Source organism: Epinephelus lanceolatus, chromosome 2, assembly GCF_041903045.1.
Source record: "Epinephelus lanceolatus isolate andai-2023 chromosome 2, ASM4190304v1, whole genome shotgun sequence".
NCBI lineage: Eukaryota > Metazoa > Chordata > Actinopteri > Perciformes > Serranidae > Epinephelus > Epinephelus lanceolatus.
The window spans coordinates 9,760,678-9,781,027 of NC_135735.1; the positions used below are offsets into that span (position 1 = coordinate 9,760,678).

General features: G+C 40.8%; 1 protein-coding gene across 2 annotated transcripts; it reads left to right on the forward strand.

Moving 5' to 3' along the window:
* Positions 1–200: 200 nt before the first annotated feature.
* Positions 201–20,229, forward strand: LOC117249053 (uncharacterized). Of its 2 annotated transcripts, XM_078173656.1 has the most exons (16): positions 211–288; positions 6,126–6,220; positions 6,371–6,537; positions 9,688–9,878; positions 10,037–10,141; positions 10,579–10,717; positions 10,877–11,027; positions 11,197–11,329; positions 12,441–12,593; positions 14,075–14,112; positions 14,243–14,272; positions 14,392–14,558; positions 16,497–16,993; positions 17,403–17,502; positions 17,837–18,119; positions 19,999–20,229. In XM_078173656.1, exons 2-16 carry the CDS (start codon positions 6,214–6,216, stop codon positions 20,079–20,081), a joined length of 2,244 nt encoding a protein of 747 aa, XP_078029782.1. In that variant the 5' UTR covers positions 211–288; positions 6,126–6,213; the 3' UTR covers positions 20,082–20,229. The 2 variants fall into 2 exon arrangements, with proteins under 2 accessions (XP_033470426.2, XP_078029782.1); XM_033614535.2 differs by lacking the exon at positions 6,126–6,220 and having other exon boundaries at positions 201–288.
* Positions 20,230–20,350: the final 121 nt, after the last annotated feature.

A 20,350-nucleotide genomic window follows, 5' to 3' on the forward strand; every position in this document is an offset into this window, starting at 1 on the left:
TCAGAGGTAAACTGGGATTATTCTTATCAGTCACACAATCGCTTTCTTTTGACGTGCAGCTTTTGTCAAGCCGCCTTTTTACCGCCTCTGGTCGAGCCAGTCAAACTCCATTCTGTCTCTGCCCAAATTTCACTTAGCTCCACCTCAGCTCCCTTAGACCAATATAGGGAGAACACACTTACTAAGAACTCATTTGTACTCCTTGCTTCACTTTAGGACTCGCTTGTTGCTGGACAGACCCCTCGCTATTAGGTGGGAGCTTTTTAAAAGAGCGACAGGTGGCTTAAGGTAATTAAGGATTTATGTAACTTCTGTATTAGACGTGCTTCCTGGTGTGTTTGCAATGTTTTTGCGTGTTTATTCCGTGGAGGTCGTGAAGATTTAAGTTGACCGAATTTTGCACTTTCAGCGCCAAAGCTGGCAGAATCGGTCTGTTACATAATTTGAAGGTTTTGCACAGACTTCCTTTTAATTATACACAGAACTGAAAGTAAAATGTTTCATGTCCTGATCCACCAAACATGATGAAGCAAGACTAACTGGACATGTTTTTTAGAGGGCAAAATTGAATGAAGAAAATCTGTGAACATGTGGCGCTGATTTAATCCAGTATACAGATAATTGTTGCACTGCTTTATAAAGTTAAGTCTGTGTTTTTACAGCTGACGGTGAATAAGTTCTCTCCTTGGATGTTTTGTTGAGAGCTCAAACATACCTGACAGTCAGCCATGTTTCTGAAATGTGTCTGTTCCAGTTCTGAACCTGTTTTGGTGATCTACTGTCTGACTGCTCATTGCTGCCGTAACAAAAACATCTAAACCAGTTCTTCTCAAAACACTGGACTGATTTATCTTTTTAATTGTACTGTAATAACTGGTGTTAGAGTTACATGGTGTCAAAAATAATTTATCATCACATAAAATCGCATAAATCAGCACCAGATCAATCTTGTGAAGGGACTTGGGCAAATATATTTAATAGGCTCCTGGTGCATCAGCTCTGTTTAATGTAAGGCAAGGCAGTTTTATTTGTGGAGCACATTTTATACACCAGGGTCATGAAGCATGATAAAGGTTACAGATTTGCAGTAAAGAGAGAAAGATATACAAGGTCAAATTAATTCTGAATGATTTACAATAGCACAAGTGCAGACAAGAGGTGCAAAGATAATTTAAAATGGTGTTAATAAGCAAAGAAACAGTAGAAATGTTTGAACTCCACTACAGAACTTGAACTGGGCTTGATCCTCTGGACACGGATAGTGGATGGGTGAATGGAAAAGTTTCTGGCCCCAGAGTTTAAATCTATAGGGATGTCTAAATGAACTTATACTTCACTTTACGCCATCTTGTGATGGTTCAGAACCCCGCAGCATCGACCCCATTGGTCCTTTAGGTAATTGAGGCAAGTGTAATTTAACATTAATATTATTGGTCAATATTTATTCCCAGACTCTAAACATTAACGACAAGTTTAAGCAATAACATGGACAATATTCGTAACATAGACTGAAACAATATCAAAGCAAATCAGTTAAAATGTGTTTGTAAGAAGTGATTTTTAAAAGATGATACAGGTTTAGCTCCTAAAGATTGAGACATCACTTCCTGTTGTATGTCTTACATCAGCAAACATCTGCTGTCAATAGAAGACAAAGCAACAAAAGGAACCCCTGACGCACACGCCGTAATAGCTAGTCTCTGTCAGGAACATCCTGATGAAAATCAGTGAAGAGAGCAGAGTCGACGGCAGCTGAGTGAAATGGAGACTTTTAAAACTCACAGCCAACAATCAAGCCAAAAAAAGACGAATAACAGATGGAGAGTTGAGATTGTGTTTGAATTTGGGGGGGGTTAAACCTCAGCCGCTTCTGTGTGCCACAAAAATCTTGGTTTTACTTGTAAGATCGACAAATAATATGCAGAAATATTAAAAAACAGCTTAAAAATGCCCTCGAAATGGCTCTCTTAATAACGGAGACATGAGCAATCATCATGAATGAATGAATGAATAATTTTTATTTCAGTTACTTACATGTGGAAACAAAGAAACGAAGATTATTTCACACAGATTCACTCACAGTCAATAATCCAAAAAGGAACAGGCCTGTTTTTGCCTCTCCTATATCAACCAAAGGAATAATCCAGAATATCAACAATACCAGAGAGAGGAAATAAATTAATTAATAATTAAATACATTATATTTAGTTTAGTTTAGTTTATTAGTTTAGTTGACAGGGACCATGTACAGAACAGGTTCTATACCAGAGTTAGCTAAATAGCTAATTTGCATCTGTGGTCCCTGGGCAGGAAGTTAAAAAGACAATAAAACACATTCTAAACACTACAGACAATATCAAAAACAAAACAACAGTATCAACAACATTACAGAGGAAACATCATACAAAATTTTAAATTTTAAATTATAATCCTTTAATTCTTTTACATTTTAATAATTTTTACATCTAATCATTTCACATCATCGTCTTGTAGGTGTTATGATAAAAAAATGAATCCATAAATCAAACTGTTCACTAGTTGCATGCATTATTTAGTCTTAATCTATTTTGTCCCTTCGTGCGTGTCTGACTTTCGTCGATTCGATTCGCTGGAGTTACTCAAAGTGTCACAAATGAAAAATTTTTAGATTAATTAGATTTGATAGCTCAGCCTGGCGCGGAAGTGATTTCACAGTCACATGTTCACTGAGCTGTCCTGTCATAAATGTCCACGACTTCCCTCCTTTAACAGGGGGCAGTCCGAGCATCATCTCGTTATGTAAACTGATACCCACCCTCCCTTGATAACACCTCCTCACTTCCTGCTGCTGAGCAGTTTATCTCCATTTACATCCAGCATTTAATTCTACGTGAATATTTAATGTTTCTTGAAATACGTGTTTATGAAACCAGAGATGACCAATCATTGCTGGGTAGTTTCTGTGCGAAGCATCCTGGAGATGGTCGATTGAGAGCTGATGAAGCCATTGACGGAACAGAATTGGCGTCATCGACTGACGTGTTGACATTTACGAAAACAAACAAACAAATCTAGAAATGTGTTTTACTGATTCCTCCACTGATGTTTACTGAACACAACGAGAGTGAGAACAAGGGCCGACGTTTTATTTCAAATTTAGGATTGAACCTCAAACATCTGTGTTTATGCTTGTGAATTTTCATCTTAATTAGATCTTTTATTAATATCATATTGAACACATTGATGGACAGAAAGTCAATGTTACATTACTTTACAAATTACAAATACGATAACACAACAACTTTATTTTAAAATGAATGATACAATATTACAATACATACAGACCAGTTTGATCTCAGATGAGCCGGACCAGTAAAACCATCACACAAGAACCATCAGCTCCAATATTTTCCTCTTTTTATGTGTAAAGAATTACAAGTGCATTCTGTAGACGTTCATCCTTTTACAAAACAGACAAACAGCCTGAGATGTTCAACAGTATGTGTCAGTTTTTTTCCACTTTCAGTCAGTCGACTCCTCGCTGTCATTACATGTGCATTTACGGTACATTTCCTGGTACAGATTCTTTGAAGTGAAGCTGCTGATTGACGGCATTGTGCACAGTGTTCAGTGTCTTTAAACACGGTTACAGTAAGTGTTCATGGTTATATATCAGAGAGCTGCATCCTGGTCAGGGTGGAAAAGCCTCTGAAGCAGAATTTTACATGAAGTAGGCAATGCATTGTTTAACTTGCTCCTGAAACCTGACCTGACACCTCTTAGTCTCGTCATCGAGCAGGCCAGATTGGATCCTTTGGCGGGCCGGTTCTGCTCCACGGGCTGTACGTTTGACACCACTGCTTTAGAAGCTTGTAAAGTTCATCAGTTTGTCAGTTGCAACTTTATTATAGCCACCACGGGGCATCCCTAGACTCTCTGTGTCCATACCTTGATGTGTCAGAGCTATGTCCAATCTGTAGAGGCCCCTCCATGGATGGGCCGTACGTCTGGGATATTGCCACAATCCCACAGAATGCTCAGTCAAAACGGGAACTGGGGACTTTGGAGGCCAGGTCGAGGCCTTGAGCTCTTTGTTACGTTCCATGGACCATTCCTGAGCAGTTTTGCGGTGTGGCATGGCGTTGGTGATGGTTATTTATTTGTTACAACCTCAGTTAAGATTTTAAATAATGTTGCAGGGGTTGTGTTGTGTTGTACTTATGTTGCTCTGTTGTGTGCTGGTGTTAAGTGCAATACTGTTATGTGTTGTATATGTTTTTATGTTGTATGCTTCCTTTCATCTGGACTATTATTGTAAGGCAGCAACACTTGTGCAGCTCCTGAGTCATAGACTAATGTCCCTACAGGGATGTTACAGTGTATCGTATCGTATCATATTGTAACATATCGTATCGTATCGTATTGTACCGTATCGTATCGTATCATATTGTATCATATCATATCGCATCGTATCGTATCGTTACCATTATAAGTGTTGTCATGCACTACTTTTCTTACACCACCTACATTAAGAATTGAAGTTTAATCAGTTTTAAAATTGAAAACCAGACAAGTAAGACTCAAACTTGTGACGTTATCCAGTATAAAGTCTAAAGCTGCTCCATAGACAATGAAAGGGAGCCACACAATGTTTTTCTTTTTTATACTCAAATTAGCTTTATTCTATTTTAGTGTTCTCAGTTCTGAAGCAGGAAATGCACCCATATACCCAGAACATCTTTCCCAGCTGCTCCAGACTGTATACCTTACAACAGCGATTCTTCTGCAAAACATGTAATTTAATTTAATTTAATTTAAAAAAACTTCACTGGGAACTTGTTGCTGTTTGCATGAGGGAATTATAAGTGTGTATCACATCAAAAGCCGTGACTAGCAGCCAGTGTTGAGGGATGATAACATTTAAAGGGAGAAAGCCTTGAGGGGGAAAATTATTTGCTTTATTGTACACAGCAGATTACAACAAAGCAGCAGTGAAGACGACCTACCATTAAAAGACAAGATAAAAAACTGTCAGTAGACAGTATCACGAAAGCTACCTGTCTTATTTTTATTGTCTGTCGTGATAAAAGTGATAACACACATTATAGAAGCTGTTGTGCACAGATAGAAATGCAAGTGAGATTTTGGCTCGCCCTTTGGTGAGCCTGTCCTACGACATCACAAACTTAAGTTTTTGCACTCCTGTTCAATAATATTTTTAGACTGAGCATAACATAACTTTTGAAAATGGACCCTTTAATGTGATTGTGCTCTGTTGTGTCGTCATCATGAGATATGGTAGTGAGCCTCATGGTAGTTCAGGCTGGCACGGCAGTCGTGTAATAGTCACATGTTCCCTGTATTGTCCAATTATAAATGTCCACCTCACAACCATTCGTATTCAACACGCTGGTCCACGTATGTGCAATGCAACTGTCTCCACCTTCCTCTGTCTCCAACATTAGCTTGTAATTAAAGGTCAACTTTGAATGCTTCTTTAAATACAGAGTTCCCACGGTCATGAAAAACCTGAAAAAGTCATAGAATTTCATAATCACATATTCCAGGCCTGGAAAAATCCTGGAATTGTGTTGTGTGTAATGACATTAACAAAGTAATCTTCGGTGGATAACCTTCCACAGGATGTAACATAACGTCAGGTTTATTTTCTGTGTCTGGCTTCGTAACGTTGTTCTAATATGTGTCTCTCTGTTCATGTACGCCACTGAGCTGAAATTCTGTCTTTGACATGTTTGAAAAATGACAGAAACATTTAGCAAGAAAAATATATATATTATCGATCCTTGAAATGAAAATGTGTGGGAACCCTGTAAATATGTTCATCTCAAGCTGTTAGATCATGTTGAAGTAACTGGTTTCAACTTTGATGCTACTGTTCAGACTAAAATACTGATAAAAAAGTGAACATGTTATACATCTGACCTCGTTACGTCTGAGTGTTCATTGATTTGTGGCTTTGATGAAATGCTCACTTTATTACTGTAGTTGAGTTTGGATGCTTGGCTCTTTTTATGTGCCAGCGCACATACATCGCATGCCACAGACTGCACACACTGTACCATACCATGAATTGCAGAGAAGTTACATTCACATCAGTCATCACCCCTCTGTCGTCTCTCTCACAGGTTTTTAAGACAATAAATCACACCACAGCCCCACAGTCCCTCTCACAAACGTCAAACAGCCTTGTTTCAGAAACTGTCAGGGTGCATTATGCTGGGTATGTGAACTGCACAATTAGACTTTGTTTGGTTATCAACATGATGCCTGCTCATTGATGTTCAGCTTAATGTACGCTGAAAATAGCAATGCGAACATCCTATAATGAGCCTGACACTGCTTAACCTCGCTGTCTCTGTGTATCCCAAAGGTTCAGAGTTCGTATCCACCCGAGGAGCTGACATGTTGGAGAGATTCAAACTGAGCATCCTGCTGCAGGACCTCACTCTGCTGGTCCTGTTGGGCCCGGCCTGCGAAGCCTCTTCTCTGGGACTGACGGTCCACGTTTTGCCCCTGGACAGTGATGGAGGGAATACGGTGGGTTTGGTCATGGTGTCTACAAGCCCACTCTTTAGGGACTGTTCGTCATTTATGAGACAGGAGGGTGTGGTGCAAAAAGGAGGAGGCATGTCAAATATTTTTTTGAGCACCGAAGAGGCTAAGAGAAGGTGCATACAAGTTTAAATGGTTGTATTTCGTATTTATGTTTCTGCCAATTTTTAAAGAAAACATGTCCTCCAAACCAAATTCATCATCTCTCACAATGACATGACGACCGTAACCACCACATTAATCTCCTCAAGGCCTGACAACTCTCTGTACCTGGGTGTCAGCCAGTCGTCTTTTTGAGGAGTCTCACTGCAACGTTCTGCGCCAGCTGCAGGCGAGACTCCTCACTGGTGCCAGAAAAAGAGACACCAGTGCAAGCGTCCTGCACTGGCTGCCTGTCAAACATAGGATTGATTTAACGTTCTTTAATTTGTTTTTAAAGCCATACATGGGCTGGCACCTCAGTATATTGCTGAACTTCTCCACCCCTACGCTACCTCCTGACCTTTTAGATCCTCAGAACAATGTCTGAAGCTTTGGAATAGCCTTCCCCTCTAAATCAAATGCTCCCCCTCCATTGACACTTTTAAGACAAATCTTGAAACGTACATGTTTTCAGTGGCCTTTGGTTATTTGTAGTGCTTTTAATATTTTAGTATTCTATCATCTTTTTTACGTATGTTATTGTTTTTAGCAGTGTTATTCTGTTTTATAATTGTGTACATTTCCTATTTCTATATGTTTGTGTGTCATTCTTTTAATTTGTTTTGTTTTAACCAGTTTGGTCAACTGTGGTTGTTTTTAAATGTGCTATATAAATAAACTTGATTTGATTTGATTTGAGTTGATCGTAGCCAGACATAGACATAGCCACACATCATCTGCAAAGAAAGCTTCCACCATAAAAAAAAAGTCTGAAGTTAAAATATTGTTTGTTTGTTGGCCAAAAAAAACATTTGCAGGAACTAACCAGCACGACTCATCTACAACTTTCAACTAATTTATGGTTGGGGAGGTCGAGTCACTCAGAGAGACTCAAGGAAAAATATTTGTAGCCTCGGGGAGGGTCAAAAAAGGGTCAAAACACACACACACACAAAAACAAAGTCACACCCCAGCCACCCCCTCTTCTGACAAGTAAATAACAATCCCAAAGCACTAGCAAATAGTCCTTTATTGAGCCTTTTGTGCCATTTGAGGTGACAAACAAACCATTCTGTTAAAAAGTTTTAAATGATTTAAAGTTTCGTAACTTCAACATTATCTTATTTGCATCCAGAAAGCTGTGGTTTGAAATTTTGGAGCCATCCAAACTAGGAAATTTTGGAAATTTTATTTCTCTACAAACCTTAAATTCTTATAAGTGTAACCACATGCTTTTGATTTTGAAGAAAAAAACGGCAATTCACAATGTTGTACAGCGTTTACTTTGAAAGAGACTGTAAATGTGTCATTTCCTGTGAAAACAGAAGTGCATTTTGAAAACAGACAATGCATGTAACAGGCAGAAGTTGACACAGCGTCCCAGAACATCAACAACCAACACACCCAGGGTACCTTGCACATCATATCTGGACGTGTAAAGTCCATGACCAAACGTTAATATGTGACGAAGTTGGAGTGAGAGTGTGTTGGCAGTTAGTTACGCAAACTACTGGACCAATCAGCCTAATATTTTGCGTGCACATTTACGACAGTATGCTTTAGGATCTCCTGTTGTTTCAGTGATTCGCAGTCATTGAAAAACTTGTTTTATTTCCTGTTTCATACCACCATTACCCGCTGACTCCTCACTCCTCTTAACTGGTGGGTAGGGCCCACAAGTTTTCCGGAAATCAGCCCAGCTAAAAGCAACAAGGCTTACCGTCTGTTGCAGGAAACATTTTGCTCTTCATCATGGCTCAAAAATGTTCATCCATAGAAAAGTTTGGTCTCATTGTGTTTGTTGTTGTTGTGCTGTAGCCTACAGACAAGTTAGTACAGATAAAGGTTCAGTTCTGAATACATGGATTTAAGACTTCCAGCTGTGTTTTATGTTGTGTCTTTATTTCACACGCAGCCTGTTAGCAGGAAAACTCGATTTGCTTTGTGCAACATGGCTCTGTCAAAAATAGACAAGGCATTTGTTGTTATTAGCCTCTGGGACGCCTCTGAAACACATTGTGGTGAGTCTGCTGGAATTTCAAGAATTGTCTAGTGGCTGTGATCAGCTCGGACAGATGCCTGATGGAGATCTGCACGACTGAGTGCACTAATCTGTTTCTGTTTTTTAGTATGTGACAGTTTTAATGAGTGATTAATCTTGGTTTAATGCATATATTAAGGATAACGTGTTTTGCTTCATAGTGTTTGTCTCACATTGTTGCATTTTTACTGCGTCATTAACCGTCACTTTAAGTGCTTTTATTTTCATTTTATTTTTCATTCATGTTATTTTTACAGGGCAGGAATTAAAAATAACGTGTGTACAGTTAAAACTGGTTTTCAGTAGGTTCCTGTTATGCAACAAAAACAGAATCAACAGAGGCAGGGCAGCCATTTTTGAAGTATATACATTATTATTAATATTATCATTGGTTTGATTTACAGGAGAACCATTCAAAAATATACCTACAAATATTGGTATATTACTTTATTTTTAACAATCCCAACTTTTCTGCAGAAGAAAATTACGTAATTAACTTGATTATTATTTTAGTAAAAAAAATTATATACATAAAATGATTTGTCTTTGGCTGATAATTTAAATCTAGAAAAATTATAAATAGGCAAAAAAATCAGTTATTTAGACTTTAAAGCTTTTATTTTTATTCTTATTATTTACCCTGAAGGTTTTTTGTTTTTGTTAATTTTCTTTCCTTTCCCTACATGTTGTTTATTTGTTGTACAAAATTTGAACAAAAATATATATTTTCTACAACTTTATAATAAAAAATTTGGCCACAAACAATAATATAGGCTTTTTAAAATTCAGTTTTGATTGTCAGAATCAAAGTACAGCCAAAGTCAGACTCCTAACACCTCATGAACTACTTCATAATTAGGACACACTGAGCTCACCCTACAGGTTCCAGAGTCATGAGTTTTGTCACTGCACATTAAAGACAGTTTGTCATTGTGTCTCTTCGCCTCCTGCAGGTACGAGCTCATTTCAGTGCCATCACTCCCACTCCTTGTCCAGCTTTGACTGGACTGTGTGCTGCAGGGGAGGACTGTCTGGTCCACACTACCTCGTTACCTTTCACTGGCACCAAACCCAGCTCGGGCTGGTGTGTCCGCCAGTGGCAGAAAACTGTCCCCAGTAATTACAGCGCCACTATAAAATTAGGGTAAGAGACCTACGTACACTGTCACCTACAATTTTTGTGTCAATGATCCAGGATGTTTTTCATTTTATTTCATGGAGTATTTAACGTTGTGATTTGAATCAGGCTGCCTTGAGTCGTTTCAGTTACTCTAATACACACTTCTTTTCTTTGATTTTTAGGTCCGAAACAGAAATTTATGTATCGATGAAAGCAGGACCACAGATTCGGGGAAACAGCGGGAGACTTAACCATCCTGCTTTTGTAGGGCTCTTTCCTCCACTAAGGTATTGTACACACAGACACACACACACTAAAAAAAATAGACATTATCCTCAAGTCGCCTGTTCTGTAAATAGTTTGAATGACTTGATTTAAATGGCACATGGAAACCACAAAACTTGTGTGATCTACAAAAAAAGTGCTTAAGTAGGCAGAGCATAGATGCTAATATAAAAGTCTTTTACATTAAAACCATCAGGTGGTTGTTTGGACCATAGACATATATACGTATATATATGTATATATGTCTATGGTTTGGACACTTTATGTGCCAGGCAGCCAGCATAGACTCCAGGAAGTTCCCAGTTCCTTCCTTACTGTAATACAATACACCTTGTTTTTCAGCCGTGGAGATTAGACCATATCCACTTTCACTTTCGTCTTTTGTTGCTTCTGTATTTGTGATCTGCCGGGCTGCTTATCTCTTTGTCTCCACGATCAGGGCCCGTGTAAACTGCCCTCACCACTTCCATCTGTCGGTGAAAGATCTGGACGGTGACAAGGTGAGATGTCGCTTTGCTCGCCCCGAGGAGGGAGAGTGTGTCAACTGCACTCAGCACTCTTTTATAGAGCTGGAAGAGGTGAGTCTAACTTCAGCAGCACACAGTAACACAACACAGTCATTTAAATAATCATCAGTAACTGCAGTGATGGTAGAAATACTCAAATGATCTTTTACATAATCAGCTTAGTGAAAACTTGACATATTAAAATTCTGTTTGACTGAATTCTTTCACCAGGACCAATGTTCGTTTACATTCACGGGAAAAGCAGCAGCAGGACGGTATTTCATCCACCTGATGGCGGAGGACATGATCCCTACGCCCAGAACAAGCCACACTGCAGCTAACAAGCCCCTCAGCTCTGTCCCTGTGCACCTGTCTCTCACGGGTGAGTCTGTCAGTCAGATAACAGCAGCATTAATCCTGCATGGGTGTCATTAAGTGTAACAACAGTAAAAAGGTTAAAGGTTAAAGAAGATTCAGAGGTTAAGTTGTGTCCTGTGTTAGTCCTTCTGCTATATTTGAAGTCACAGAAATGTCCCTCTTCCTCCTTCCAGTGGAGGAGTCCACCTCCAGTTGCAGCAGTGAACCTGTGGCAACAGACGAAACCCCCAGAGTGGACTCCACGCTGTTTGTCCTGCCGTACCAGCAGGCGCAGTTCGACGTCGAGTTTGAATCACAGCAGGAGAGGTGCGTCCTTGAGGGCCTCGTAGATATTTACTATTTATTTTATGAACATAAATCTGAAACTGATTTAAATACTTAATGTTTACATGTGATAGATACTATCTGATGCTATGTTTGAACAAACTGAGGCGTTGAAATAACAAAAACTAACTGATGAAAATGGAGGTTGTGAAAATGCGTGTGAATTGAAAAATGGTGCAATAAACATTGATGTAAAATGAAAAATAGTGTGGTAAGCAAGAGGGTTGCTGGTTTGAACCCTGGGGTGGGGGAGCCCCTGAGTTTGCATGTTCTCCCCCTGGTTTTCTCCAGGTGCTCCAGCTTCCTCCCACAGTCCAAAGACATGCAGGTTAATTGGTGACTCTAAATTGTCCGTAGGTGTGAATGTGAGTGTTTAGACCATTTCAAAAACCTCCACTTGCATTTATTTTACAATGAGCTCATGAACTTGTGGCCAGTATTTCACTAGGACACGTCTAACTGCCAGTGATCGAGGCTTTGCAGCCAAACTGTCACCAGTCTGCTGACACTGCTGTTGTTCTATTTGACAAGTGGGAGACGTCATAGCTGACATATAACTCAGGGATGACAGTCTGAGCGCCTTGATGTGATCATGGCATAACACAGACTTTCTTATTTTTGCACCTGTGACCTGACTGCATGGAAACAAGTCAAATCAGCACTCAGAACGTCCTCCCACACACTGTAGGTGCTCTGAGTTATTCTGACTGATTGGACCTCAAGTGTCCATCAAGTGCATCTGTGAGTGCCCACACAGTCCTGAGAAGACTCAGACTCACTTCATTTGAGTGTCCAAAGATGTCAGCTCTGTATAGTGCCCTTAAAAAATCCCTGAGAAGAATGATAAAAGTAGTGTAGACGTCACGGCATGTCGACAATGCATCGTGCCACATTTTAGAGAATTACTCTCATGTGACTCAGCGCTCTTTACAGAATAAACTGCTGAGTGTCTGTTGTATAACAAGTAGTGAATGAGTGATGTCAGATGCAGCTGAGGTCTCATCAGACACAATAATTAAAATCACCTGTGTAGGTTTACAAGTGGTTTAACTGTTACAAATGCACTTACGAAGCTTTCTCTCTGTGTTTCCAGCATTTTAGAGTTTGGCACGATCGGTCCCCCGGGACTCCTCAGGGTTGGTTTCAAAACAATCGGCCCCCTGGCAACCATGACCGTGTCCTGGGTCCGCTCCGAAAACAAACTGGCCCGCCTTTTGCCCATCTGCTTCGCTGCGAATACCAGGAGGTAGGCTGTTCTGTGAGCTGAGTGGCACTAATGGTACTAATAAGTTTCTATGGAAAGAAGTGTAGTATATACTATAATGCAGTTAATATAAATTAGTACTGGAGTGGTGTAAAGTGTATTAGTATTCTTATATAACTGATGTTTAACACACCTGAAACATTTCTGATTACACATCTATATTACTCATACAACTACGAGGCGTGAGGGGTCTGACCTTATGTTTGTGGCCCATATGAGGAGACAGCCTGAGTGGATGTCACAGAGGTTTGGTGAGGGGAAGCTGATGATCCAGAAGTGGTTGGGACTTCTAACAGAAATGGTTGTGGCGTAACCAGGACTTGATATTTGAGGCCTGAAATTGATATGAGTTGATCAGAAGTTGCTGTATTTATTATTTATTAGAAAACTATTTACAGAGCAGTCTCAGAGATCAGCTTCAGATCATTAAAAAGTCACATAATAACACAAGAAGCAGACCAGCAACTCCTCGTGTACTATGAGGTAAAATTACTGTTTCTGTCAAAGGAGTCTGGTGGCTGTGGACAGGGGCGGCAGAAAAACACATTTTAGCCTCCAAAAAAAGGACCACCCATAAGTTTTGATATCAGTTTACAGGTACACCATATTTACATTATTTTACCGCTTTACCTTGCTGTCAGGCTGCCCCTTCTGACAGGGAACAGGAGACATTACACGGCCCTCTTCAAAGCCACCAGACTCCATTGACAGAAACAGTAATTTTACCTCACAGCTCACAGGAGTTGCTGGTCTGCCACCAACTCGATCATTGTGTGACTTTCAGAACTGAACTAACGTGGCGTTCACAGCAGTGTGTTGGTTTCTATGTCATGACGACATGGTGCAGAAACCTACATCAGGTCATGTGGTAAAAAGCGATAGCATTTTGACGCTAAAACATACGTACTTTAACCAAAATTTGAATTTTCGAACATGTAAACATAAGGAAAACTTCTAGGAAGCTACAGAGTGATATGAAAACCTCAGAAAATATAAATAATGGACTTGCCCTTTAAGCCGTCAGGATGATTTGGAAAATGTTAATCACGTCTACACACTTAAAGTGAGATAAAATGACAGACTTCAGAGTTATGAAAATACTTTACTCAGTTACTTTCACATTCAGTTGTTAACCAATCCTGTGCACACAAACACAGATGTGCATCATGTTCATGTGAAATCATGTAACTACGGGGCGTCCGATACATAACTGCAGCGTCCTCATTTTAAGTTTAGCAAGCGACCTTTGTTTCGTGTCATACCCCTCCCCCTCACCCTTCAACAATTCCTTTCCATACCTGTTCTGTCAGCCATCCAAAACATGCATACTAAGTACAGCATACGTGCATTACTGTAAATTACTCACACACACTCCCACTTACACTGCCAGTCAAATGTCCACATCTTGAACAGAGCATATTTAGTTCATGACATGGCCTGATATACACTTCTTGTCTTTCCAGTTTGCAGTCAGAGCCCAGATGCGTGTGGCTGTACCAAAGTAAGACCAAAAATGTCATAAGAATACCATTTATGCTTCACTGTTGATAACAATACACCACTTCTAAACTCACAGCCGGGTTTCTCAGAAAATACTGACTATTAAAATATGTCTTTCTTACTCTTTTCAGGGGAGATGGCGGCGCTGCCTGCCGGAACAGGTAAAGAAAACACTTTGTTACAGAAGTGTTGAGGCTGTTGTTCATATTCTGAGTTCACTAATTGTGCCTGTGAATAAGAATATTTCAATAATCAAAACTCTGCTGCTGTGGGCCTGCAGAGCTGACGTGTGAGAAGACAGCGATGACTCTGTTGCTCCCTATCACCTCCCTGAGTGACATCGACCTGACCGAGCTGCAGCTCAACAGCCCCACCTGTCCCGTCACCTACAACAGCACACACCTGACTGCACGCATCTCCCTGACTGGCTGCGGCACCAAGATTGTGGTAAATGCTCCACCTTTCTGCCTGTCTTATTTTCTGTCTTAGACTTAATATATGTTTAACCCCTCTGTACATGTAAATAAGACATTTTTAAAAGTAAAAATCTAGCTTTATTTTTTATACATTGTGCTGCATAGACAGTGGGAGATTTCCCCGTACTCCAGTTTACTGGGTGTCAGATAAAATGATGTTTGGTGCCACACAACCCTGAGGAACTATATATAAAAAGTACTACAATTTCTACATGGTACATCAGATGTAGGGCTCCCTGCAGCTAATTTATTTTCATCATCAAATAATCTGCAGAATATTTTAATTGCTGGCTATTTTTGTCCCAAAATGTAAATGATTTAATGCAACATTATTAGTTTCATGCTGTGTAGTTTACATCTCCTTTTTCTCCATCTATTTATGACAAAGAAAGAGACCACAGCTGCACTTAAAGAGTAACTTACTACTCACTAAAATTCTTGTCTTTGTGGACATCAAGTGGTTTAAAGGGACAGTTCACCCCCAAATCAAAAATGCATATTTTCCTCTTACCTGTAGTGCTGTTTATCAAGCTGGATTGTTTTAATGTGAGTTGTCTAGTGTTGGAGATATCAGCTGTAGAGACGTCTGTCTTCTCTAGATTAGATTTTTCTGTTTTGGCTTTTTTTGCCTTAATTAGATAGGACAGTTTAAGTGTGAAAGGGAGAGAGAGGGGATGACATGCAGCAAAGGGCCACAGGCTGGAATTGAACCCGTGGCTGCTGCAACACGAACATTGCCTTTGTATATGGGATGGCTGCTCTACCCACTGAGCCTGAGACGTCTGCCTTCTCCAATATAAGGGAACTAGATGGCACTCAGCTTGTGGTGCTCAAAGCTGAAACTCTTCAGCAATGTCTCTCTCCAGAAATCATGACCTGGTTACTCAAGAAAATCCACAGACCTTGTTGTGAGCAGTTTCATGTAGGAACTATTTTCTTTCTACTGAGCTACACCCGCCAACCCTGTCACCGTGCAGAAGAAAGCGGGCATCTGCTCATGGACAAGAGGCTCATGATTGTGACAGTGTGAAATGTAAACATTAATAGTGTCCTCCTTGGCTGAGCTGCAACATTAGCTAGCTCAGAGGTGCTAGGTGAGCTAGCAGTAGATGCACGCATCCTTCTGCATGGTGATACAGTTGGTGAGTGTAGAAAGAAAGTAGTTCCTACATGACATTGCAGAGACTCTGCCTTCTGCCTGTATTTTCTTAGTTTTCTTCTGATCTTGTTGTGTTCGGGATGTTTCTGGGCACAGCTGGCAGGTGAGGTCGGGACCAGGTGCCAGACTGTAGGCAGCACGCATCCAAAAGGAAGCGACAAAAATCAAAGACACAGCGCTGAAAGAATGCAAACATAGTGAGGCAAAGTGCCAAAATGAGAGGGAATCTGGGGTTGACTTTCATATCGCTGGCAGTAACAGACAATTTCTGCACAGTATATCTCTAAGTACAGTACTTGAGTTTTGATAGATCTCTCACAAATGAACTAAATGTCATTTCTCTGAGTAACTTAACTTGTTTATTGCATTGTCTTCTTGTCATGAATAATGATTGTAAAAAGCAGAAAAATCTAATGTATTTTTTTGGCACTTTGAGCACCACAAGCCGAGTGCCATCTAGTCCCATTATATTGGAAGTAAGGCAGACATCTCTAATGACGGTATCGCCAACACTACAGTCATAGTACTGCAGAGCATAGTTGGGTGTGCTTACAGGGTGCAAGACCACACACTTCTGACCACACCTGAGGTGAAACACACAGGAAACTTTAAACCGTGATGTGGCAGTAAAACACTGCTTTTCAGTCTGCTGTTAAGTTGTTCTTTAAATTCAAAAAATACTTCACACTGACAGATTATTCAGCTGAATGTGAATTCCTATAGTCTTCCTCATCTTCTCCTTTTTTCCAGCACTCTGGTAACGAGATGGTTTTCACCAACACCTTGAAAACTGTGCGTGCGTACACTCTGGTGAGCCGCCGGCCCACACTCGTCCTCCCTCTGGCCTGCCGGATCCCTGAAGCCCAGGTCGGCACACCGCACTACCAGATCGGCATGCCCAAAGAGGAGGAGGTCTTCGGTGTGGTTGACGTGTGGATAGAAATTCACGCTCCAGGAGAGGGGCCCCTGGCCGACTTCACTCGCACCCCTAGGTTTCGCACCCTCAGGATGGCGCCAGGACGAGTGCGTCGAGAGGCACAATCACCATCAGAGAGCAACAGCACCTCCACCAGCTCCACTGATAACAGCACCACTAACACCCATGGGGCCGTTGGGTCCAGGATCACCCAGCTGGACCTCCATGTGATGTCCAACTGCAGCATCGAACGGGCCGAGATGATAGTGAGCAACTGTATTGAGTCTGCGACGGAGGACTTTGCAGAAACCTTCCCCATTCTTGAACAAGGGTCAGTGACAATCGACTTGTTACCTGTGATAGAGTGGTGCAGGAGGAGGTTTGTTTATAGCCTAATGTCAGCTTTTTATTCCCAGCGATTATATTTATGCTTAAAGTGGTGTTAATTTGTGAAGATCATCTTGCTGAACAAAGTATCATAAACCTTTGTTCGCCACAGAGATTATTTTCTGCAATAATCCAAAATCCAATGGAAAAATCTTACTGGCTTTTTGTCAAGGGGAACCAAGGCAATGTTAACATCTGAGCTGGCAAACAAATAAACATCATTCCTGCAGCACTCTATGGTTTGAGGTTACCATGATGAAGAGGACACTGTTTGAAATAAAACAACATTGACTCTATCATCTCATCTCACATCTCATATAATTTCCAATGTTCTCTCTCTCTTTTTCTTCCAGGTGTATGTCTTCCAACAAAACATTAGAGGTCATTACAACAAAATCCAATTCCAAGGTTTACCGCCTTGATTTGTCCAGCATAGAGACCAAAGGATCAACGGTTGGTGCTCTCATGCAACACACACATACACTTTTGCAGCTCTCCTATTCTGTGTGTTGTTTTAAAAGGTGAAGTGTGTCAGATTTAGGGGGATTTAGTGGTACATAGCGGTGAGGATTGCAGATTACAACCATCTAAACCCTCTCCTGGTTTGTTAAGGGTTGAACATTGCCTTTATTTGCACTTCTTCAATGTCTGTTTCCCTTAAACTGCACTGTTACAGTGTTGTCAACCAGTGATTCATGTCTTATAAATACTTGAAGTTAAGTTGTAAAGTTATGACATGTTTTTCTCCACAACACTAACTTGCATCTGTTTATTTTGTGTTCTGCAGATGTACATTGAGTGCACGGTGAATCTGTGCATCTCCACCATGCCCTCTGAGAAGTGCCCTGATCTGTGTGCCCGCTCCTTTAATCACAGAGCTCTGGTTGGCAGTCTGTTCACCAGCGCCTACACCATTAGGTCGGGACCCGTCAGCCTCGTGGTAACCTCTCCTGCACCAACCACAACAGCCGTCGCCAAAGCTACAACTACTGCTGCAGCAACCACAACTGCTGCTGCTGCTGCCACCACTATAACCACAGCTGCCCCGATCAGCAACACCACCTCAGGCGGTAAGACGTTATCTCCTAAACAAGCCTCCATGTATTTGTTTTTTTAATTAGTTAGCCTGTGAATCCTGCTGAGCGATAATACAGACCAAGTTTTGTGCTCACATATGCAAGTTCTTTTAATTTGTCCAACATAAACCAGGCACAGGGACATTTCAGCATGGACACAACATGTGTGCTGCTGCAGGTGTCTGGTGGTGTCTGTCCGTACCTAGGGCCCTTTGATAGGCCGAAGAGATACATGGTGTGGGATAAGCCCTACGCACTTTCACCTCAACAGCTTTAGATTTAGCCTACGAGCTTTTAGACGTGTTCCTGCTGAAAGGTTTGACATGTTACGTCTAGAATAAACCATGCTGCTCCTAAAACAGTTGTCATTAAATGTATATATTTGGAAAAATCAGTCAGTTCTTTGCTATTATCTCTCCACGTAACCACTATATTATAATGTAGGCCAGGGCAACTCAAACTCATTTTATTTCAGGGGCCAAACACAGTCCGATTTGATCGCAAGACCAGTAAAACTATTGCATCAAGTGCGCATGTGCCGACTGTGCATGCAGCCTGTTGCAGTTGCTCCTGATAGCTTCTTATTTTTCTTACTTTTACAAACTTAGCTTTCTTTGCACTTGTTAATTTTTTTTATCCAGCAAATTATTAAGCTGTGCCCTCTAAACATGCAACTAGAAAGAGTTCCTTTTCACTGTGGAATTGATGCTTACCCTCACACACACACACCGCCGTCATGCAGCCTGCCCGTGGCCTTCAGTCGATTGCACCAAAGTCGGCCGACATAGCGACCAGAACAACAGACATCCCCGCAGAAATTCATTATTTCCCCTCGGGGATCAATAAAGTACTTCTAATTCTGATAATATCTCATAAAAAAACACCTCCAAATTTTTCCCTTTTTTTGTAAAGAACTACATTTTAAAAATGCTAATCCATTTACAAAATGGATGACAAATGCAATGTCAATAATATTTCTCAGTTTTTCCACGTTCAGTCATTACATGTGCATTTTTCCATACATTTCCACTCCTGTGTAGTAATCCCAACACCACCACGCCAAACTAAAGTCAAAGAAAAGCATTCCGGTTCTGGTCGAGGTGTAAAAGCCTCTGAAGCAGCGTTTTACATAAGAAAAAAGCTTCTCAGTGTTTAACTTGCTCCTGAAACCTGGCACCTCTCAGCCTTCACAGGTGCATCATTATTAGGTGTGCAAGGTCATCCGGTGGGCCGGTTTGGACCCTTTGGCGGGCCGGTTCAGGCCCCCGGGCAGTATGTTTGACACCGTTAGAGCCTCCTCAGCTCTGATTGGCGGTTTTCATTCACAGGCTGTGGTTTCTTGCAAGTGTCATTAGAAGAACTACGAGAGAGAAGCAGAGGAACATGATGTTTTTGCACAGGCCTCGTGTTACGTGTACTACTGTGTGGAGGGTGTCAGGGTATATGACAAAAAGTTTTATAAAAGTAATCAACTACAGCTTTAACGGCAGCTAACTGATCAGTGCGCTCCAGTCCTTTCTTTTTCTTTGAACAAACAGACCTGATTTAGATGCATGCTGCTGGAAAATGCCTGTGGAACAATTGCTTTTAGCCCCGTCGCCACCAGAGGGCCCCAAAATGAACACATTTAAAATTGTGTTCATTTTGGGGCCCTCTTCTCTTATTTCTGTAATTCCTAATAAGTATTCATCTAAGCTATGTCGTTTTTTTCTTTCAAAATGTAAGTGTTGATTCAAGTTTTTCCTTTTTAGGGTCTTAAAAACTGAAAAATATCAGCCACTATTTGGCAATTAAAATGCAAACACAGTGTGACTGTAAATGCGTGACCTCTCCTCTCCTCTCCTCTCCTCTCCTCTCCTGTCGTCTCCTGCAGCTCCAGAACAGGCCTCAGCCATGGCAGCCGGAGTGATTCTGACAACTTTCAGCATATTTCTTCAAAACATCTTCCTGTACTGAACAAGCTGCTGGACGATGATCTGTCCGAACATGAAGGAACACTGTTGCCTGTTTTGGACATTTGAAGAATGAAACCCACTCATGATTCCGATGTGTATTTTAGGCTTTTTTAGAGCACACTACATGACTGTCAAAATAAAAAAAAAACATAGGATTTATTGCACTGCTCACAATAAATTATCCTTATTACTGTATGTCATCTCACCAGTAGTGGTAGGATGCTCAAGGGTGTGACACAGACGGAGGGGTCACACTATAAAATGTCCTCC

Bases quoted from the DNA above. Each gene is read 5' to 3' on its own strand.
- LOC117249053 (XM_078173656.1), top strand. The intron at 14,113-14,242 runs GTAAGACCAAAA...TACTCTTTTCAG, and splicing joins ATGCGTGTGGCTGTACCAAA to GGGAGATGGCGGCGCTGCCT. The intron at 14,273-14,391 runs GTAAAGAAAACA...GTGGGCCTGCAG, and splicing joins GGCGCTGCCTGCCGGAACAG to AGCTGACGTGTGAGAAGACA.